General features: G+C 41.5%; 2 protein-coding genes across 2 annotated transcripts in view; one reads left to right on the top strand and one right to left on the bottom strand.

Annotated features, from left to right (window-relative positions):
* Positions 1–23,014, top strand: part of ITGB3BP (integrin subunit beta 3 binding protein) — a 65,313-nt gene that overhangs the window by 15,445 nt on the left and 26,854 nt on the right. Inside the window, exon 3 of the mRNA XM_081087927.1 lies at positions 9,754–9,889. Coding sequence (XP_080944053.1) covers positions 9,754–9,889 — 136 coding nt within the window. The remainder of the gene's footprint in view (positions 1–9,753; positions 9,890–23,014) is intronic.
* LOC308516802 (peptidyl-prolyl cis-trans isomerase B-like) lies at positions 14,641–15,509 on the bottom strand. Its single transcript, XM_081087926.1, has one exon. The coding sequence runs from the start codon at positions 15,466–15,468 to the stop codon at positions 14,818–14,820; it is 651 nt and encodes a 216-aa protein (XP_080944052.1). The 5' UTR covers positions 15,469–15,509; the 3' UTR covers positions 14,641–14,817.

Below are 23,014 nucleotides of genomic sequence, written 5' to 3' on the forward strand. Positions count from 1 at the left end.
GGATCATCCCCTGTGACCTTTCTTTAATATATAAAATGTATACTGCAAGTACCAGTACTTACTGAACCTTCCAAATTATTTGGGGATTGTGAGGAGTCCTGAAAGTTTCAATTTATCATCACCTACAGTATTTGGGCTGCTCAAGTTCTTGTTCTCTAAGCATTGTTTCTTGATAAACTTTCATGAGCAAAGATGAATTATTTATTACGAACTGCTGCCAATATCAGTCCAGATGATGTTATACGGACAACTGGCTACCTGGTTGTAGACCTAGCCAGCTTGACACAATCCCTTTCAGTCCATCTCATAGAAGGAATGAAAGGTGCAGATGCTACGAATGGGAAGGGGAGGAGCATATTTCCTGCTAAGACAAACTCAGTCAGCATGCTGCTAGAAATCTGGAATGGCAGTTTAGGTTTGGGCATAGATTATTACATTACTATTGGTAGGACACTTCTAAATCTGCTTATTCCCATGGCCTATACTTGTCTTATCTAAGACAGAGCTTCTGAGCATTAGGAACTTTTATAGCTTACATTCTGTAGATTTACTTCCTGATCTGCCTCAAATCTACTCCTCTCCCTCTCCCTCCTTCCCTCCCCTTCCCTTCTTCCTTGCTTTGTTTACCTTTTTATTATGAAATTTTTCAAACATATACAAAAGTAGGACAAATGATTTTATGAACTCCCATGCTGTTTCAATAATTAGTAGCATTTTGCCAATTTTGAAGAGCCAGGATTGTTACCACTGAAGGCTCGACCAGACCGGAAGTCAGTGCTGGGTGGCAACCCAGCACTGACTGGGGCCTCTGCAGACGCCCTGACCCAGCACTGACTGCCTAGGGGGCTATGGATCAGGCCCGGAGAGAGGCCTGTAGAGGGAGAGTCAGGGTCTGATCCATAGCCTCAGTAGAAGCCATTGATCAGAACTTGTTTCTCTCTCTCCTGGCCAAAAGCCGCCCTCCATTTCTCTCCTAGCCTCCACCAAGGTTGCTGATCAGCCCCGCCTTTCTGATCAGGCCCCATTGTAGCCCAGAGATGCTGACTGGCATAGAAACTGACCAATCAGAACCAAATCTGGGTGAATGTAAGGAGCCAATGGCTGCCTAGAAGGCGGAGCTATTGATGCTGACTGGCATAGAAACTGACCAATCAGAACCAAATCTGGGTCAACTGTGAGGAGCCAATGGCTGCCCAGGAGGCGGAGCTTTTGACACTGACTGGCATAGAAACTGACCAATCAGAACCAAATTGGCTGGCAGAGGAGGGCAGTTGGGGGCAGATCAGACCTGCAGGGAGGGCAGTTGGGAGCAAGATCAGGCCGGCAAGGGAGGGCAGTTAGGGTGATCAGGCAGGCAGAGGCAGTTAGGGGTGATCAGGCAGGCAGAGGCAGTTAGGGGTGATCAGGCAGGCAGAGGCATTTAGGGGCAATCAGGCTGGCAGGGGAGAGCAGTTGAGGGCTCGATCAGGCTGGTAGGGTAGAGCAGTTAGGGGCGATCAGGCAGGCAGGCAGAGAGGTTAGGGGCAATCAGGCAGGGAGAGGGGTTAGGGGCGATCAGGCAGGCAGGTGGGGGTTAGGAACCAGCGGTACCAGATTGTGAGAAGGGTATCCAACCACCTGATTAGGCCCGATTCCAGTGGGCCTAAATCGGCGGTCAGACATCCCCCGAAAGGTCCCCGATTGGAGTGGGTGCAGGCTGGGCTGAGGGAAACACCCCTTCTGTGCACTAATCTCATGCACCGGGCCTCTAGTCTACACTAATAAAAGAGAAAAATGGTAATTGGCGTACGGCGATACCTTTTTCATTGGCTAATCAGGGCTATATGCAAATTAACTGCCAACTAAGATTGGCAATTAACTGCCAACAAGATGGCGGCTAATTTTCATATGTAGGCACAATGCAGGGAGGCGAAGGGAAAGCAGGAAGAAGCCCCCTGCCACTGACAGTGATCTGAAACCCAGGGGGGAGCTAAGAGCTGGGGGGCAGGGCAGAGGCGGCCCCGATCATGCCCTGCCCCCAGCCATGATCAGAGAATCAGGCGCCTTTGCCGCCCTGGCCAGTGATAGCAGGAAGTAGGGGTGGAGCCAGCGATGGGAGCTGTGCACGGTCGAAGCTGGCAGTCCCAGGAGCTAGGGGTCCCTTGCCTGGACCCAAAGCGAAGCCCACAATCGCGGCGCCCCCCGCTGCCACTGCAGGTCCCCGCTGCCTGGGCCGGACGCCTAGGCCAGAGGCGTTAGGCCTGGGCAGGGGCGGAGCCTGCAACCGCGGGGAGCTGGGGGTCCCCTGCCCAGGCCTGACACCTCTGCCGGAGGCCTCAGGCCTGGTCAAGGGGCCGATCCAGTGATTGGTGATCGGAGGGTGATGAGGGTCAACTCCTCTGGCTGAGGCATCAGGCCTGGGTGGGGGGCGGAGCCGGGGATTGGGGGGATATGATGGTCCCCTTGCCCAGGCCTGAAGCCTGGGTCAGAGGGGTCAGGCTTGGGCGGGGGGTGGAGCAAGCGATCAGAGGGAGATGGGGGTCCCCTGCCCAGGCATGATTCCTGGGCCAGAGGCCTCAGGCCTGGGCGGGGGCAAGAGCCAGTGATCAGGGGGAGATGGGGGTCCCCTGTCCAAGCCTGACACCTCTGGCGGAGGCGTCAGGCCTGGGCAAGGGGCCGGTCAGGCGATCGGAGGGTGAGGGGGGTCAATGCCTGAGGGCTCCCAGTATGTGAGAGGGGGCAGGCTGGGCTGAGGGACACTCTCCCCCCCCCCCGCCCCCCCCCCCCCCCGCACACACACCCAGTGCACGAATTTCGTGCCCCGGGCCCCTTGTATATATATATATGTATACATATATATACACACACACACACACACACTAGAGGCCCGGTGCATGAGATTTGTGCACTCATGGGGGAGTTGTCCCTCAGCCCGGCCTGCGCCCTTTAGCTGATATCCCACTGATGGCTTAGGGGAACGGGGAACGGGCCTAAGCTGCAGTCGGACATCCTTAACACTGCCTCAGAGGCGGAGAGGCTCCTGCCACCACTGCTGCGCTTGTCAGCCATCAGCCCAGCTTGTGGCTGAGGGACACTCCCCCTGTGGGAGTGCACTGACCACCAGGGGGCAGCTCCTGTGTTGAGCATTTGCCCCCTGGTGTCAGTGTGCATCATAGCGACCGGTCGTTCTGCTGTTCATTCGATTTGCATATTACCCTTTCATTATATAGGATTATTATATAGGATATATATATACACATACATATGTACAGTCATGCACCACATAATGAAATTTCTGTCAACGGTGGGTCCCATAAGATTGTAATGGAACTGAAAAGTTTTGTCACCTCGTGATGTAGCCATCATAACATCATAGTGCAGTGCATTGCTCATGTGTTTGTGATGATTCTGATGTAAACAAACCTAGAACGCTGCCATTCTTATAAAATAATAACACATACAATTATGTACAGTACATAATTCTCTGTATAATAAAAGCCTAATATGCTAAGTGTCTGACCATTCGTAAGATGTGCACTGACCACCAGGGAGCAGACCCTCCGACCGGTAGGTTAGTTTGCTGCTGGGGTCCGACCGATCAGGACTGGGTGAGGGCCCTGGAGCCCTCCTGCGGCCCCTCCCTGGCCCCGATCATGCACCGGTGGGGTCCCTCTGCCTGGCCTGTGCCCTCTCACAATCTGGAACCCCTCGGGGGATGTCAGAGAGCCAGTTTTGGCCCAAAAACCACAGGTCAGGCCAAGGGACCCCACCAGTGCACAAATCTGTGCACCGGGCCTCTAGTACATAATAATAAATAACTATGTTACTGGTTTATATATTTTTTACTTTTATTGGTATTTTAGAGTTTTCTCTTTCTACTGGTAAAAGAAAAAAGTTTGCTGTAAGACACTATGCCGTGTTATGCCAGCCACAGCTTCATACATCTCATGTTTACTTTGTCTCCTGATTGCATCATTTTTTCTTGCACTTGATTTAGTCTCATGTTGTTTTGAGCAATAACATGCTATATAGACTTGTAAATCCTAGGCATGTCATTTCATCAGAATATTCTTTAGTATGCATTTCTAGTAGATAATTACTTCTTTCATGACCATAGTGCCATTACACCTTGCAAAATTAATAGTAATTTCTTAATAATATCTTTCACCAAGGTAATCTTCCTATTTCCATGGTTGTTTCAAAATGTCCTCTTATAGTTGGCTTATTAAAAAGGATCCAAACAAGGTTTATACATTGTAATGGTTCTTATATATTTTAAGTCTTTTTGAAACTTTTTAAATGTTACTCTTTTTCTTGTAATTTATTTTTTGAGAAAGACAGATATTTATTCTATAAGCATCTTCCAAATTCTGGTTTGGTTAATCAACCAAAATCTTGTGGTATCCTTTAAATGATTTCTCTATTCATATTTCCTATTTCCTATAGAAATTGTAGTTAGAGACAGAGGATTGATTAGATTCTGGTTCAAATGTTTGGTAAGAAGTGCCTCGTAGGTAATCTGTATAGTTCCTGTTACATCACCTCAAGAGGCCCAAAATGATCTTATTGATGTTCTCATTTTTTCTATTCTTCCCTTAAGTTCAGTGAGCATTCTTATGATCAGTGTTTTGAACTCTGCATCTGTTAGATCAGTGATGGCGAACCTTTTGAGCTTGGTGTGTCAGCATTTTGAAAAACCCTAACTTAACTCTGGTGCCATGTCACATATAGAAATTTTTTGATATTTGCAACCATAGTAAAACAAAGATTTATATTTTTGATATTTATTTTATATATTTAAATGCCATTTAACAAAGAAAAATCAACCAAAAAAATGAGTTCGCGTGTCAGAGGTGTCATAGGTTCGCCATCACTGTGTTAGATTGTTTGTCTCCGTTTTGTTACATTCTTTTTTTAGAGTTTTGTTCTGTTCTTTCATTAGGGACATGTTTCTTTGTTTCCTCATTTTGGCAGCCTCCCTGTGTTTGTATCTATGTATTAGGTAGAGCTGCTATGTCTCCTGGTCTCCATAGAGTCACCTTATGTAGTAGATGTCCTGTATGCCCAATGGCACAGCCTCCCCAGTCACCCAAGCTGGATACTTCAACTACGCAGCATCCCCTGTGGGCTGTATGCACCTTTCTGTTGTGGTTGAGCCTTGTTTGCTGTGGGCACACCAGTGAGAAGGATTTACCCCCAGGCTGATCAATTAGGAGTACTGGCCATAACCACTGTGGAGGATCTGCTTTGTAGAGACCAACTTCATGGAGCAGGACTCACTTTAGTGTGGCTCTGGTGCCCTCTGTGTTTGCCCCCTTTTTTTAAATATAAGAGTTTATTTGAGCCAAACTGATGACACAAGCCATAGAACAAGGTCTCAAATGTTTCTGAGAAAAACAGTTTTGCAGTTTCTTTTATGCATTTGAAATTAAGGAGGGGATGTGAAGATTGGAGAAAGTGAGGTGGGGATTGGTTTATATGATAGTTAACAAGAGTATGTGTTCTTTTTTTTATTTTAGAGGGGAAGGGGGAGAGAGAGAGAGAGAGAGAGAAACATCAATGATGAGAGGAAATCATTGATTGGCTGCCACCTGCACAACCCTTACTGGGGATCAAGCTTGTAACCTGGGCATGTGCCCTTGACCATAATCGAACCCAGGACCCTTCAGTCCGCAGGCTGACACTATCCACTGAGCCAAACCAGCTAGGGCAAGTATGTGGTCTCTTGAGGATTAATACACCACTTGCATTTCAAAGGTGTGTTAACCTAGATCAGGGGTAGGGAACCTTTTTTCTGCTAAGGGCCACTTGGGTATTTATAACATCATTTGCTTAATATAAATTCATGTTGCTATGAAAAAAGCTCCTAGATTTATTGAATTTTGATAAATCTTGGCAGGGCCAGACCAAATGATTTCTTAGGTTTTATAGGGCCCACGGGGTGGACATTCCCCATCCCTGACTTAGGCGCACAAGAATAACGGGCAGGGCCTCCCTAAAACCTTTCAGTAAAGAACTTATAGGTCTGGTTTTTTACTACCCACCATAACTTGCCCAGTTAGGAATTTGATCAGATCATTCTGTGGGGTTACTTTTCATAGGACCCTTTTTTTCCTCCACGGTTGCCCCTTTTGGTCAGAAATCAGCCCGAAGGATGCATTGATGACCAGCCTTTGGGTTGGATAGTGTGGTCTCACAGCAGTAGGAAGGCTCATTCCTAGGAAGTCTCAGTATTGACATTGTCTTGTTCACCACTGGGGATGGGGTAATTTCTGTAATCATGGGATCTGAGTCAAGGCAGAATATTTCCCAAAAAAGGAAGGGCAGGTAAATGGAAGGCAGTAAGGTCTTATGGCCTTCATTGTGAAAATATACTCTTCTGAACTATCATGATTCGAGTTTTGCCTTCTCATCTTTCAGTATTTGGCATTAAGTATAACATTTGCATGAGCCATGAAAGAGGATTAACAGATATCATATACATGCTCAGTAATCGTAAACATTTGGACTACATAGGAAAACCCAAAGAACAAATATATCTATTATTATGACTAATATCATTAGCAGACAGGTAAAGACAAACAAAAAGATTCTGAGTTCAATATCAATCTGTACATATACAGGCCTTGCCAATGACTTGGGATAGCTGTCTGCCTTTGTGTCAGTGACTCCTCATCCTCAAGGAGTCTTTAATGTCCACAGACAGGCATAGATGTTCATTCACATTTAGGTTGGTGTGTGTCTTTTATTAGATGTCCTTTCCAATAAACAGTATCTCCAGGTAGCAGTCAGTGACCTTTAAAGTCTTCATCTCCTGATACAAAGCAAGGAGCCAGTGGGGCATAATGGGACCTTGCTTGTACCTAGCACCATATCCAGGTCCATGGGATGGTCCTGGTTGGGCTTCTTCAGATTACTGCCAGTTACCAAGTAAATGTTGATGCCAAACCCGTGGAGAATTTTTATAAGAGTTTATTTGAGCCAAACCGATGACTCATGCCAGGGAGCAAGATCTCAAATGCTCCCTGAGTCCATCCCTTGAGTGTGTTGCTTGTGGAGGTAGTTGGGTGGTTATTTGGCATGGTCTGAAGCTGTCCACTGGGTGCGCTGGTTCTGGGGCCTCCTGGGAGGTGCAGGCCAAGGTCAGTCACTGAGTATGCCCTGCCTGGGGCCACCTGGCATGAGCTACAAAGAGATCTGCAGAGAGCTGCTAGTTGTGCTAGACTTGGAAGTGCCCAGGAGAGCCAAGCCATGAACCAAGGCTGGGTGCCTAGTGTTGGGCCTAGGGCCTCTTAGCAAGAGCTCCCCAAGGCCAGATGCTGCTTGTTTGAAAGATTTTAAGAAAGTTTGCAGCATGAGCCAAGACAAGTAGTTTGTATGGAGAAACCACTAGAAATAGCTTACAAACATCAGTCTTCTTAACTCTTCCTATTGTGGGATACTAATCAGTAGGCCATGTCCTTCAACATTTGGGGGGTTGCAGAATGCAGTCTCAGATCAATTCTAAGGTCACTTTTAAGCATCTTTAAGGTTTAAAAGAGGATCTTGATACAACTTTCAGAGAGGGGAGACTTACAGAAGTTAAATTATGCCTTCGTGTATATCAGTAGGCAGATTTATAAAAATTATTTACTGAAGAATATTTAGTGGGATAGTATGTATTACTCTGTATATAATAATTGTAAACAGGTATTTTTCCTTTTAACCAACACAGATACTAAAAAGGAAAAAAGAGACACCTCAGTATTTTTAAGGTGAGAGAAGAAAAAAAATACACACACACGTGCACACACAAAGACTTATTTTATGAAAGCTAGAAAATTGTTTTCAAGGAGAAATGTATGATCTACAGTTACAATGTTTAGGTATTTGGCAATTGGAAAAAATAATTTTTTGGTGAAAATAGGAAAACAGATTGACATAAATGTACATTAGGGTAGTGACTTTCATTTCTTGTACATACACAGTGAAATAGTTCTGGACAATAAATTCTTGGAAAAGTAGGGTAGGATTGGATAAATGTCATAGTTTATGACTGAATACATATAAACAGGTGAAAACTCAAGATGGAGAGGTAATAATAACCACCTGATAAAGAAACTTAAAACCCTTTCACCCTACAAAAAAGATTGTGTTAGAGTTATAACTTAATATTATAGTTTGATTTTTTAAAAAGATATTGGTTACACTTGTGGCTACTATGGGTACATAAAATAAAGAATGGAATGCTTTTGTTCCCTCAATAGAAAGTATTTATCATTTAAAATCTTAACTGTAAAATAAAGTTGATACTACAGATTTGGGAACTAATACCACGATTATTGAAAAATGTGATACAGCCACTATTTCTGCCATGGTGTCTTAAAAATAAAGAATAGTTGACAGTGGAGAATTATATAACTTTCAAGACAGCTACCAAGCTAAGTTCAGTTCTACAGTGGCAACATCTCATGAGCCTTCAGACCTTTCCTTTATCCCCCAAGCCTATCCTATTATGTCTGTTTTACATCTAGATTTCAGGTCTTTCATAATTTTATTTTCATTTATCTAAGCCTCACCCTTTACTCTCACAAGAATTGTTCTGTGAGGTTACTGCAGCCCACTTTGATTTTCTCTCTCCCCTTAATTTCTTTAGCACACATACAACTTTACTATCTGAGGCCACAACAGTTTATTCTCTTTCTTTGTATACATTAGTTAGCAAGTACTGGGTGATTAGTAAGCATTATAGAAAACAAGTTCAAAGGGAATTAAGAAGAGCAAGCAATTAGTAATGTGGTAATGGTATTTGGAAGAAGTGGATCATGAATAGGGACCTAAGCGAAAGACAAAGTCCCAGGGAAGGTAAGAACAAGAGGGCTAAGGCCCAAATGTACATAATCTAGATACTGGGACTACAGGTGCCATTTAATATCGGATGAATCAACTAAAGAATGAATGTGTAGAGTGGCTTGGCCAAATTTATTTGACTGTTCTTTTTTTTTTTCTATTGAATTTATTGGGGTGACATTGGTTAATAAAATTATATAGGTTTTGGTGTATAATTCTATGATACATCATCTGCATATTGTTGGACTGTTCCTTTTAAGTCATTTATTCATCACACAGTTTTGAGCCCTAGGGTACAAACATGAAGAAATGATATTTATTTTCAAGAATTCAAATTTTAGTGGGGCAAACAGAAACGTAAAAATTTGCTAGCTCCAATAGGAAGTATGAGAACACAGAGGAGGGAGCTGCAGTGAGGATTTGTGTAAGATAGGCCAAATTCTCAAATACCTTAAATTCCATACTCAATTGTTTGAACATTATTTTGGTTATCAATAAAACAAGACACTGTGACAGAGCAACTGTGTGAAGGTTTAGGACATTACTGATCCTTCCTAGGATTTCCTTGTGGGATTTTTTATGACATCTGAGAGTTTCCCTGGCCTCGCCCCATTATTACTTCTGGTTCAACTGACAGCAAAAGTCAGGATATAATTGGGAGAGTCAGCTACCTCTATCTCTAGCTTGTTTGGAAATAGTATCTAGAAAATAATAAACTTTTAATGTTAAAATTTTATAAATAGCAAATTGAGATGCCTAGTTAGTGTGGAGACCTAATATATCTACATAACTTGAAAAATAGTGTGCACTTTGTAGGTAATAATTGACTATACCTAAAATCCAAAAGAAAGAATAAGAAAATGTGTATTGGTTAAATTTTCTGAGTTTTCAAAGATCTATAACTAAACATAAATATTTTTGTCCCAAATTAATGTTTATTTCCAGTCATTTGAGCCTTCAAGAATCACAAGGAAAAGAGGTTTTACAAATTATTCTCCATCAACTGGAACTTGTCGATTGAGCCCATATGCTTCTCCCACAAACTCTAAAGAACAAGAGCACAAAAATGGACCTACAAATGGTTAGTAGTCCACATTCTTTCCCACTTACTGTAATATTTTTCAGGTATTGGTTAAATCAAAATTTTGATTTAATAATACATGAATATTGCTGCAGCTGATTTTTTTCTTCTTAAAGAATTCAACATAGAAAAGGGTAGAATATAGGTATTACTTTGGACATAAATGTAAACTTTCTAGGCACTTATTTTAAAATGCTGCTGCAGACTTTGTTCCCTTTCTATTCCATCCATTAAATAGAAATTATGGCCTGACTGCCTTCAGCTACTATCAATTATAATGGTTACAGATATGCCTCTTAACAAGCTATCCATCATGTGCATAAATTAAAGGGCACATAATTCAGGTACCGCTGCACTATACAGTTTAAGAATGATACTTCTAAATGTTATTTTTATACATGTTGTCCATTTAGTTTTATTCACATTTTGTGTATCTTTATGTAGTTGGCTTTATTTATTATATTTCATTCCCTTCTCTCTCTTTTTTTTTTTTTTACTATTTTAAATGAATTTGCAAAAGGTTTGTAGAATTTTCCATAAGAGAATAACCTAATTTAATATTAATTTTTTATTTTAAAGTATTGTTAATTTACATTTAACCATACATAGTTTTTCTTCTTTGGTAGTTTATTGCTAAATGTTTATTTAAAAGATATAGAAATCTAGATTTCATAGGTTTAATTTTTAATACTGGAAAAGGTTATGAATCAGTGGCATGTCAAGTTTCTATAATATAAAATTTTAAGTAGGCTCAAATTTAATAAAATATATTTAAGATATGCTGTGATTAGCCTAATTCATATTTTATTGTTTCACATTTATTGAGTGCTAAGCATATACTAGAAGCTACACAGAAACAAAGAAGTCTTCTCATTTTACCTAATTTGTTGTAATGAAACCCATAATGAGATCTTAAACTTTTAAGTGACATTTATTTTACTTTAATCAAATGCTTTTTATCTTAAAACTATCACTGTTAGATTTGCTTTCACAAAAATATATGAAGATGTATACATTTTCTTCAAGTTCTATAGTTGTTTTTTATACACTTGATATAACTTATGTTTAAAAATAAAAATTAGTGCTTTAGAGATGGCACTTCTCTATAGTGAAATGTGAATAGATTTTAAGTGGATCTTTATTTAATTTCCATATTGAAATTAAATATGGACTTAAGGGAACATTCTTTTGCCTATAAAAAGACTGGTCACATGATTCCAGTTGACATTTAAGTGGATAATTATCACAGATTATAGTACTAAGTAAGCTCTTTTTTTAAAAGTCATATAGCAAGGTTTCCTGGGGAGCTGGTAATATTCTATTTCTTAGTCTATCTTGTGGCTACACTGGTTCACTATAATTATTCATTAAAACTGTGTTTTATATACTCTTTGTTATATGTATTTCACAGAAGTCTCAAAGTAGGAGAATTCTGTCTAGGCTCTTATATCAGATTATGTCATCTTATACATATTTTAGAAATAAGAAAGCCTAACTCTTATGAAGTAAATTAAGTTCCAAATGAAGTCATAACTTCTATTAACAATCCTCACTTTTTAAATATTATACAAAACATAAAGTACAATTTTAATACACACTTTTATCTAACATTTTCAAGGACATTTGAGGTACTACTCACTTCCTATCATACTTGGGATATAATTCAAAACCTTATTATGACTTTTAAGGTCATACATCATCTAATACCTGAGCATATCACCTGCCTCATTCTCTACTAACCTTCCCAAGTTTACACTACTTTAGCTATTCTTTCTTGCTATTCGTTAATCATGCTGAGCCACTTTCCACCACAAGGTCATTGTACTTACAGTTCTCTCAGTCTGGAATACCCTTGTTCCAGGTATTGATATGTACGTTCTATATACATCTGAACCATGTTGTATGTCAACAGATGACTTAATATTAAATGTAAATCCATTTGTAGTTATGAAAAGAGGAAAAATCTGATTCTACGTCATCCCTCTACTTACTCTGCATGGGCCAAAAATGAGGTGACCGATTCCACCTCATACATTTAAGATATAAACACACATACTGTGCTGTGCCAACACAGCCAAGGGTTCGGTGAGCCTGATGGGCGGTGACGAAGGATTAAAGAAAAGACAGACAAAGAGAATAAGCTGGGTCTAGGTCATTGATGGCGAACCTATGACACGCGTGTCAGAGGTGACACGCAAACTCATTTTTTTGGTTGATTTTTCTTTGTTAAATGGCATGTAAATATATAAAATAAATATCAAAAATATAAGTCTTTGTTTTACTATGGTTGCAAATATCAAAAAATTTCTATATGTGACATGGCACCAGAGTTAAGTTAGGGTTTTTCAAAATGCTGACATGCCGAGCTCAAAAGATTCACCATCACTGGTCTAGGTGGATCTCCTGTGCCTGGCTGAGGCCACAGAGAGAGATACAGACAGCAAGCTGAGCCTTTATTTTATAGCCAGAGGTAAACAAGGCAGTGGTCACCATAGTTACAATGTTCTTGTGAGTTCACTTGTTTTGGCAGCCCATTAGCTACCTAGGAAGGATCTAGGGAGCTTATAAGGTCAAGCTTAATTATGCTAAGAGGGCTGTGCCCTCTAAGCTGGGACTTGTTTGTGGCTTTGCCGACAGGTCAGTCCGAGGCTTAACCCTATAGCCGCTCCCTACAGCATACATATTCATTTATTTATCATTACATATATACATATACATATGTATTATATATGTATGTGAGTGTCATTGTATTGCTGCCCTCTCTTCCCCCTTAGCAAATTTCTCCAAACTGTTTTGCTTTTCAGAGGAAAGGAAGAATGGTACATTTTTTCTCTCCTTTACTCCCAAGAATGCATCAGACTTATTTTTAGATAATTAAGGTAGAGGGATAAACAATAAATCTGTATAGTTAAAGTGAGTACTTGTAAGTTACATAATAGATCTATAGAAGTCACCCATACTGCAACAGTGTAACATCACAGAGATATAAAGAGAATACGATCAAACAATGCAGAAAATTGATAGAGGAAGAAGCTCCAACCTATGTCAAATAGGAGTTCCACAAGGAGGAAGTAGAGAGAATGGGGCAGAACCAGTATTATAAGAGATAAGGACTATCTGTTTCTTTCTTTTTTTTTTAATGTTCTCTATTTTAATTTATTATATGGTAAAGATTGGTAGATCTAACCCATATAAAACAAAGGCTCTATGGAATTCTCAGTTTTTTATCTATCTTTATTGTTGAGAGTATTCAGATGTCCCTTTTTTTTGCCCTTTGACCCCCCTCCTTTCTACTCCCGCTCCCTAACCAGGCTTTCACCACACTATTGTCTGTGTCCATCAGTTTTTCATAATTAAGGAAAAAAGGGAATTTTCAGATTAGGGTAGTATGCTTAGTCTGAGCAGGATGAACTAAAACAAATCCATACCTAATCATATCATGCTGAACTCTAGAGCATTAAAGACAAAGAGAAAATTTTTTTTTTAAATATATTTTATTGATTTTTTACAGAGAAGAAGGGAGAGGGATAGAGAGCCAGAAACATCGATGAGAGAGAAACCTTCTTTTCTTTAATCCTTCGCCACCCCCCAACATCGATCAGCTGCCTCCTGCATACCCCCCACTGGGGATGTGCCCGCAACCAAGGCATATGCCCTTGACCGGAATCGAACCCGGGACCCTTGAGTCCGCAGGCCGACGCTCTATCCACTGAGCCAAAACGGTCAGGGCAAAGAGAAAATTTTAAAAGCCACCAAGAAAAGACAAATTACCTACAAGGGAATGACAGACTGATAGTAGACTTCCCATCATTACAATAGGAAATGGAATAATAATACCAGCCTAAAATCACAGCTGATTTTTTTATTCAGGAAGTGAAGATGAAATAAAGGTATATTCAGATAAAGTCTAAGAATTACCATTAACAGATACTCCCTTGAAAGGATTACTGAAGAATGTACTCTATAAGAAGCAAACCAAACCTCAGGTAAAGGATGGAATGCAAAGCATACTGGTGAAAAATTAATTAGCAAACAAATTAGTAATTCTTAATTGTAAACTTAATGACTAAAATATGAATACAAATGTGCTGACTGTAAAGCAAAAGACAAACAATATGACCTGTGGTGAGTTAAAAACAAATAATATTTCATAATAGCACAGAAGATAGATGAGGGAGCAGAAAGGAGTTAGTGATTTAAGGTCCTTGTAGTTTTCAGGGAGCAGTTGGAAAATCTGTAAATTGACTTTTTAATTGTGTTTTTGTTTGCTTCCTTATAAAGTGGGGAAATTGTCAGGATTATCACGAGAATTAAATTATTTAATACATAAAAAGATTTAGAATAGTGCCTGGCATACAGTAAGTTTCAATACATATTTTAGCTACTTTTATTAATATTATTATTTAGATTTTAAGACTTAGGACAATTAAATGTAAATGGAACAGAAAAAGAAAACAAAGCAAACATTAGCTTTTAAAAGAAGCTAATAGTTGGTATAAGAATATTAATATAGACTAAAACAGACTTTAAGACAAAAAGGCTTTATTGAAGATAATAGGAATCTTTACATTATTAGAGAAAGAAAGATTCAATCCAGAAAATGCTGAACCTCTGCACGTAAAACAAAAACTCAAACAAGACAAAAAGACAGCCTTACAAGAAGAAATTTAAAATTCCCTAACCATAGTAGGAGATTTTTTTCCTCTCTCTTTTTTTTTTTATAAAAAACCCACCTTACTTTTTTAATTGGTCAGTGATGGTAGAAGTTTGTTACAAAACTGGGCCTGTGAAATGTGAGGCAGGGGCCGCTCTGTCAGACATCCGCACTAGGGCTGGTGCAGCAGAGCCCTGTGGGGGGCTGTCTTCGCCCCCCAGAGAGGGCAACAAGCCCAAACACAGTCGCTCAAGAGGAAGCTGTCCCTGGGGCCCTACTCCTTGGCAATGGCAAAGGGCTTTTCCACCTCGATCTTGCCACAGTCTGCAATGATCACATCCTTCAGGGGCTTGTCCCGACCATCCGTCTTGGTGCTCTCCACCTTCAGTACTACTTCCATGCCCTCTAGAACTTTGCCAAACACCACATGCTTGCCATCCAGCCAGGCTGTCTTGACTGTTGTGATAAAGAACTGGGAGCCATTGGTGTCTTTGCCAGCATTGGCCATGCTCACCCAGCCGGGCCCATAGTGTTTCAGCTTGAAGTTCTCATCAGAGAAGCGTTCACCGTAGATGCTCTTACCTCCAGTGCCGTCTCCCCGAGTGAAGTCTCCGCCCTGGATCATGAAGTCCTTGATCACACGATGGAATTTGCTGTCTTTGTAGCCAAATCCTTTCTCTCCCGTAGCTAAGGCCACGAAATTATCCACTGTTTTTGGAACAGTCTTTCCAAAGAGACCTATGACCACCCGGCCGATGTCTTCATCGCCAATCCGCAGGTCGAAGTACACCTTGACGGTGACTTTGGGCCCCTTCTTCTTCTCATCGGCCGTGGAAGGTCCCGGCAACAGAAGGAAGACGACGGAGCCCACGATCAGGGCGGCGACGAAGAGAAGCTTCATGTTCCGCTCCGAGAGGCGTAGCATCCACGGGGAGAAGGGAGCAAGGCCGGGCAGCCGAGGGCCGGAAGCAGCTTTTTTCCTCTCTTAAAAGCTGATAGAATGGATAAAAAGTTTGAACCCAACTAGCAATCTTGATCTAATGATCAAACAAAGATAATACCCACATATAATAAAGCATATAGCCCTGGTTAGTGTGGCTCCTTGGTTAAAGTGTCACCTTCACATCAGAGGGTCTCAGGTTCAATTCCCTGTCAAGGGCACTTACCTGGGTTGCAGGTTCAGTCTCTGGCCAGGGTCCAGTGCATGCAGAAGGCAACCAATTGATGTGTCTCTCTCACATTGATGTTTCTCTTTCTCTCCCTTCTGGCCTCACCCCCGCCCTCCCCTCCCCCACCCTCACCCCGCTTCTACTCTCTCTAAAAATCAATGGGGAAAATATCCTTGGCTGAGCATTAACAAAAAAATAAAGCACACAGAACTTTTACAAAAACATAACTAGTTTGGAGTCACAAAGAAGTCTCATCGTACTAAAAATTGCTGTTATACAGATCACATTCTCTGATCAAAATTTCATGCCATTAGGAATCAATAATAAAAAGGCCGCCCTCTAAAAATTTTAGCACATGTGTTTGGAAACCAAAAAAACTCGTAAATAATTTATTGATCAGAAAAATCAGCCCTAGCTGGTTTGGCTCACTGGATAGAGCATCAGCCTGCAGACTGAAGGGTCCCAGGTTGATTCCAGTCAAGGGCACAACCTGGGTTGCGGACTCGATCCCCAGTAGGGGTGTGCAGGAGACAGCCGATCAATGATTCTCATCATTGATGTTTCTATCTCTCTCTCCCTCTCCCTTCTTCTCTGAAATCAATAAAAGTGTATTTTTTAATAAAAGAAAAATCATAATGGAAAGTATAAAATATTTAGACATTGAATGATAATGAAAACATGTCAATACTTAGAAAAAAATGTTATACCTAAATACTGCATTATGTCAAAACAATTTTTTTGCTTATAATACATATATTTAAAAAGGAAGACTAATTGAAAAAAAGGAGCCAATCTTTCAACTCAGAAAAGTAGAGAACAGTAGAACAAACCTGAAAAAGTAGATGAAAGGAAATAATTCTAGTATATAAAAACCCTGGGTCCATCACATCTACAACGACTAGGAGGCTCAATCAACCGGAAGTCAGTCCTGCAGTCAGACTGCTATGGCTGCAGGCATGGTGACCCAGCACTGACTGCTGAGGGGGCTGTGAATCAGGCCCAGAGAGAGGCCTGAAGAGAGAAGCAGGGTCTGATCTGTAGCCTCTGTGGCAGCTGTTGATCAGCACTTGCCTCTCTCTTTAGCTCCGGGCTTGGTCAGCAGCCACGCCTCCATTTCTCTCCAGGCCTCCCTCCACCTTTCTGATCATGCCCCATTGATAGGCCCAGAGACGCTGACTGGCATAGAAACCGACCAATCAGAACCAAACCTGGGTGAAGTGTGAGGGGCCAATAGCTTTCTAGGAGGCAGAGCTTTTGACGCTGACTGACATAGAAACTGACCAATCAGAACTAAATTGGCTGGCAGAGGAGGGCAGTTTGGGGCAGATCAGGCCTGCGAGGGAGGGCAATTGTGGGCGATATCAGGCCGGCAGGGGAGGGCAGTTAGGGGTGATCAGGAGGCAAGGCAGTTAGGGGTGATCAGGCTGGCAGGGAAGGGCAGTTGGGAGCAATCAGGCTGGCAGGGAAGGGCAGTTGGGGGTGACCAGGCTGTCAGGGGAGGATAGTTGGGGGGCAACCAGGCTGGCAGGGGAGGGCAGTTGGGGGCAATCAGGCCGTCAGGGGAGCAGTTAGGTGTTAATCAGGCCGGTAGGGGAGCGGTTAGGGGGTGATCAGGCTGGCAGGCAGAAGCAGTTGGGGCAATCAGGCAGGCAAGCGGTTAGGAGCCAGCTTACGAGTTTTTTGGTCCCAGATTGTGAGAGGGATGTCCCGACTGCAGTGGACATCTGGCAGTCGGACATCGCCCCAGGGGTCCCAGATTGGAGAGGGTGCAGGCTGGGCTGAGAGACACCTCCCCCAGTGCATGAATTTCGTGCACCGGGCCTCTAGTGGTAGATATGAACAGAGATTATTAATAGAAAACAGGCAATAATAAAGAAAAGCAACAAAATTAAAAGAAGGTTTTTTGAAAAGACTGATCAAATAGTAGTCTCTGACAAGATTGATTTTTTTAAGTGGAAGAAGGAACACATGATACATATTTCAAAAGAGCTGATAAACTAATATCAGTTTAACTATATGATTAGCAATTTGAGATATGTGCGCCAAATGCTTCTTAATGTGGCCCACAATCTAATTTGGATGAAAGATTTTAAAACTTATCGTTCTGTTGCTTCTCAGATATTAATGTTTTAGCATATAAAATGCAATTCCATTGTTCTCATTGATACCTTTCTATTCAATAATATACATAATATTTTAAAAATACTATATTTTCTTCTGTGGGACTCAGTAAAGGTATTTTGAATTTAAAAAGTGCCATTTACATTGTTATTTTTTCCATAAATTAATTCTCTAAAAGGTTCTTCACTCTCCACACTTGTTTACTAATATTAATTTGATTAACTAAAATAATAACAGGACTCCATTTGCCTTATTGCCTACAAACTCCAATTTGATCTGGCAAACAGTCTTAGAAAAAAGTTGCTAACTAGTAGTGACACCTTACACAAATAATTTGAATCTTTCTGGGTCAATCAAGGTTTTTCTCAAGTCATAACTTTTGATTTGGAATCAAATGATGCTATAAAGTATGTGTATCTATCTAGTAGCATCATGATACTAGCCTAAACCTGTTTGAACTTTAATCTATTAGTAAAAAAGCATAGCATTGTGGTTAGGAGCACAGCCTTTGTACCAGGTGGCGGGGTTTAGATCCTGACTGCCATCTACTAGCTTTAGGACTTGGATAAATTATGTAACCATTCTGTGCCTCTATTTCCTCATCTGTAAAATGAGAATAAGAGTGACTGCCTTAGAGTTGTACAGATTGATTAGTCAATATACGTAACATTTAAAACAGTGCCTACTCCTAAAAATCCTATCTAATAAAAGAGAAACATGGTAATTAGCGTATGACCGCTACCCTTCCCATTGGCTAATCAGGGCGATATGCAAATTAACTGCCAGCCAAGATGGCGGCCGGCAGCCAGGCAGCTTGAAACTAACATGAGGCTTGCTTGCTTCAGTGACGGAGGACTCCAACGTTCCCCGCCTGCTGCTGCAGGCCTCTGAGCTGCAACTCTAAGCAACTATGTTACAAATATAGAAGCTAAACAAAAACCCCAGAAACCTGTTTTAGTCCTTTGGGCTTCAGCCAGTAGGATCGCAACATTGTTACAAATACAGAAGGTAAACAAAGGCCAGAAACCTGCTTTCAGCAGCGGGGGCCTAAGAGCTGGAGCCAAGCCTCAAAGCTAAAGCTGGCCCAGAATAAAAAAAAAGAAAAAAAGGAGTGGTTGGGAGCTTCAGTCACCCGCCAGCCTGAAAACAGCCCTCAGCCCCTCACCCAGATTGGCCAGGCACCCCATTGGGGACCACCACCCTGAAGGGTGTGTGACCAGCTGCAAACAGCCACATCCCCTCATCCATGCTGTCCAGGCACCCCAGTGGGGACCCCCACCCTGATCCAGGACACCCTCAGGGCAAACCAGCCGGCCTCCACCCATGCACCAGGCCTCTATCCTATATAGTAAAAGGGTAATATGCCTCGCAGCACCGGGATCAGCTGAGCTGCAAGGCCTCCCGGCACCAGGATCAGTGTGACGGGGCAGCGCCCAAACCCCCTGATCGCCCTGCAGCTCTGTGTGTGACGGGGCCAGACCACAACCTCCCTATCTGCCCTGCTCTGTTTGTGACAGGGGAAGGCGCCCCAACCCCCTGATGAGCCCTGCTCTGTGCCTGTTAGGTGGGAGCTCCCCAACCCCCTGATCGCCCTGTGGCTCTGTGTGTGACGGGGCAGCGCCCCAACCCCCTGATCGGTCCTGCTCTGTGTGTGACGGGGTAGAGCCATAACCTCCCCATCAGCCCTGCCCTGAGTGTGAGAGTGGCGGCGCCCCAACCCCCTGATCCGCCCTGTTCTGTGGGTGATAGAGGGCGGCGCCCCAACCCCCACCCCACGGGCCCTGCTCTGTGTGTGATGGGGTAGAGCCATAACCTCCCCATTGGCCCTGCTCTATGCGTGACAGTGGCGGCGCCCCACCCCGCTGATCTGCCCTGCTCTGTCTATGACAGGGGGCAGTGCCCCACTCCCCTATCGGCCCTACTCTGTGAGTGACGGGTGGAGCTCCTCAACCACCTGATCAGCCCTGCTCTGTGCGTGACAGGGGGGAGCTCCTCAACCCCCTGATGGGCCCTGCTCTGTCCGTGACCGGGGGGAGCTCCCCAACCCCCTGATCGACCCTGCTCTGTGCATGAAAGGGGCCAGCGCCCCAACCTCCTGATTGGCCCTGCTCTGTGCGTGACAGGGGGTGGCGCCGCAGCCTCCCCATCGACCCTACCTTGAGTGTGATGGGGCGGTGCCCCAACCCCCCAATCGGCCCTACCCTGAGCATGACTGAGGGTGGCATCGCAACCTCCCGATCCGCCCTGCTCTGTGCATGACATGGGGCGGTGCCCCAACTCCCCAATCGGCCCTGCTCTGCGCCCAACCAGGGGCTGCACCTAGGGATTGGGCCTGCCCTCTGCCACCCGGGAGCAGGCCTAAGCCAGCAGGTCGTTATCTCCCGAGGGGTCCCAGACTGCGAGAGGGCACAGGCCGGGCTGAGGGACCCCCCACCCCCCCTCCCCCCGGAGTGCACAAATTTTTGTGCACCGGGCCTCTAGTATTATATATTAGCCATTATCATCATCATCATTGGTTGTATTTCTAAATGTTATGATCTGTTGAAAGCTATCTTCATTAGTTAGTGAAAAGGCTCCCTGGAGCCTTACTGGAAAGTCCAAATACAATTTTGAATGGAATCCAGATTTAGTGATGGCATGTTTATTACCAGTGTTTTGCAAAGTTACATTTAATGGAAATCAAGTACACAGGTAATATACTGGTGATATAACTGTTTATTACCTAGCAAGAAAAAGACCATATAGAATCCACAGCCCTTTAGCATATGGTCATTGCTAACAGAATGGAATGAAATAAAGGAAAGTAATTATTAAGTAACTAGAAGACTCTTAATGACATTAGAGCAGTGGTTCTCAACGTCAGCTGCACATTAAAATCACCTGGGAATCTCTTTAAAATCCTAATTTCTGGGCCTCATCCTCCAGAAATTCTGTTCCTTCATTACTAATGTTGTGGCCCTACCCCATAACAAAGAAACAGCCAACGTTGAGAACCACTGTAATGTATTAGAGTCTATTCAAGTCTTTGTGACATTAATACTCCTCCTATTTAACAATTGGAAATATATATAATAAACATAAGCCCTTCCATGACAAGATTAAGATTAATGCTGTTGATTACATTTTATAGGATGAGATTTGATTGATCCTCTTACAATAATAAAAATGTTTAGAAAGGTATTGAACAACTGGTGAAAACTTAAATAACGCATTCTTTTACTATTTCTCACCTAACATTACTGACTGGTGCTAAAATGTGAAAATTAATTACAAGTTAAAAGGACAGAATAATTTATTTATTTTTTTAAATATGTTTTTATTGAGGGTTGTTTGTGTGTGTATGTGTGTGTGTGTGCTTTGTTTATTTTTTTTTTAGAAAGAGAGGAAAGGAAAGGGAGTGAGAGAGGGAGGGAGAGAGAGAAAAAAACAACAAAACATAGATGAGAGAAAGAAATATCCATTGGCTGCCTCCTGCACACCCCTTACTGGGGTTGGAGCCTGAAACTTGGACATGTGCCCTGACCAGGAATCCAACCAGTGACCATTTGGTGCATGGGATGATGCTCAACCAACTGAATCACACTGGCCAGGATTTTTTTAAAATTTGTATTTATTGATTTTAGAAAGACATTGGAAAGGAGAGAGAGAGAGAGAGAGAGAGAGAGAGAGAGAGAGAAAGAAACATCTATTTGTTGTTCTACTTATTTATGCATTCATTAGCTGATTCTTATATGTGTCCTGATCAGGGGTTGAACCCGCAACCTTGGTATATAGGAACAAAGCTCTAACCAACTGAGCTACCTGGCCAGGGCAAGAACAGATTAATTTTAATATTTAATTGGGGAGCTTTATTGAATGTAGACAGCACAGTACAAAATTCAGGAAATTAGTTAATATTAATTTTCTAAATAAAGTTTAATATGTATCATGGATTTTCACTTGATACAAGTGATTTTCTACAAAACATACATTTCCAGCTTAATTTTTTCTTTAGAGAGACAGATTTTAATAGACTTATTTCCTCAAAGTTTTCCAAAATCATAAATGTTACCTTTTTACCCTTCTATCTTTCATTAAATAAACTCTTAACCATATTAATTTATTCTGTTTGGAATTTAAGGATACAGACAAGTCATATAATGAAAAGTTAAACAAAGGAGGTAATTAGTACTTTAGCAAAATTTCTAAATCATAAGTTTTATTTTTTGGCATTAAAGTCTATTTTGAAATGACAACTTAGTTACGATATAATTTTTTGAGAGAAAGCATACATTCAAAGTAACAAATGTGGAAATTATTATTAATCAGTTTCTGAATGACCTTACTCAATAAAATTATAAATACCAGAGCACAGAAAATATATTTTAAATACGTTTCCCCCTAGTAATAGGAGCAAGTAAGATTAATGAAATAAAAATTAAATGAAGAAAAAATATAAACCAGTACTGGAAAGTCTGTTCCAGACAATATATTTCTTAATATGTTAATAAATTACATTTGAAAATTTTTAAAAATTGCTTCACTTTACCTGTATATTTGATTTCATTGGGAAGTATTGGATCCTTCAACAGTGTTTGCCTACAGCTATATTGTTCAGTACATGTAGATATAGAGCATTTAGAATGTAGCTCATCTGAATTGAGATGTGCATAAGTGTAAAGTACACACCACATATCAAAGATTTAGTGTGAGAAAAAAATATTAATAATTACCTCTAATCATTTTATATTCTATGTTAAAATTATATTTTGGGTATATTGGGTTAAGTGGAATATTAAAATTTATTTCACCTATTTTTCCTTTTTAAAAATTTTTAGATTTTAAATTACATTAAATGACATATTATATTTCTGTTGGCGAGTCAGATAGTTTTTCACCATACATTGTATCAAACAAATTTTTAGAAAAATAATGAAAACATTGAGTAAATAATAGTTCCTGTGCCAATTATTGAACAAATAGAACTATATAAAAATATGTAGTAGTGTGCGGGGGCGGGGGGTGTCATCATTTATACATTTAGAAAATGATTTCACTTTTCTGTTTCTCCTTAGAAGTAAAGAGTTTGGATTATTCATTAATTTGCTTGTTTATTCATTCAATAAACATTTATCAAAGGCCACATATGTAAGACACTGAGAATATTTATGCTAATGTGTCCTCAAATACTTGTTATACATC

The sequence above is a fragment of the Myotis nattereri genome (genome assembly GCF_964212035.1).
Source record: "Myotis nattereri genome assembly, chromosome: 3".
Taxonomy (NCBI): domain Eukaryota; kingdom Metazoa; phylum Chordata; class Mammalia; order Chiroptera; family Vespertilionidae; genus Myotis; species Myotis nattereri.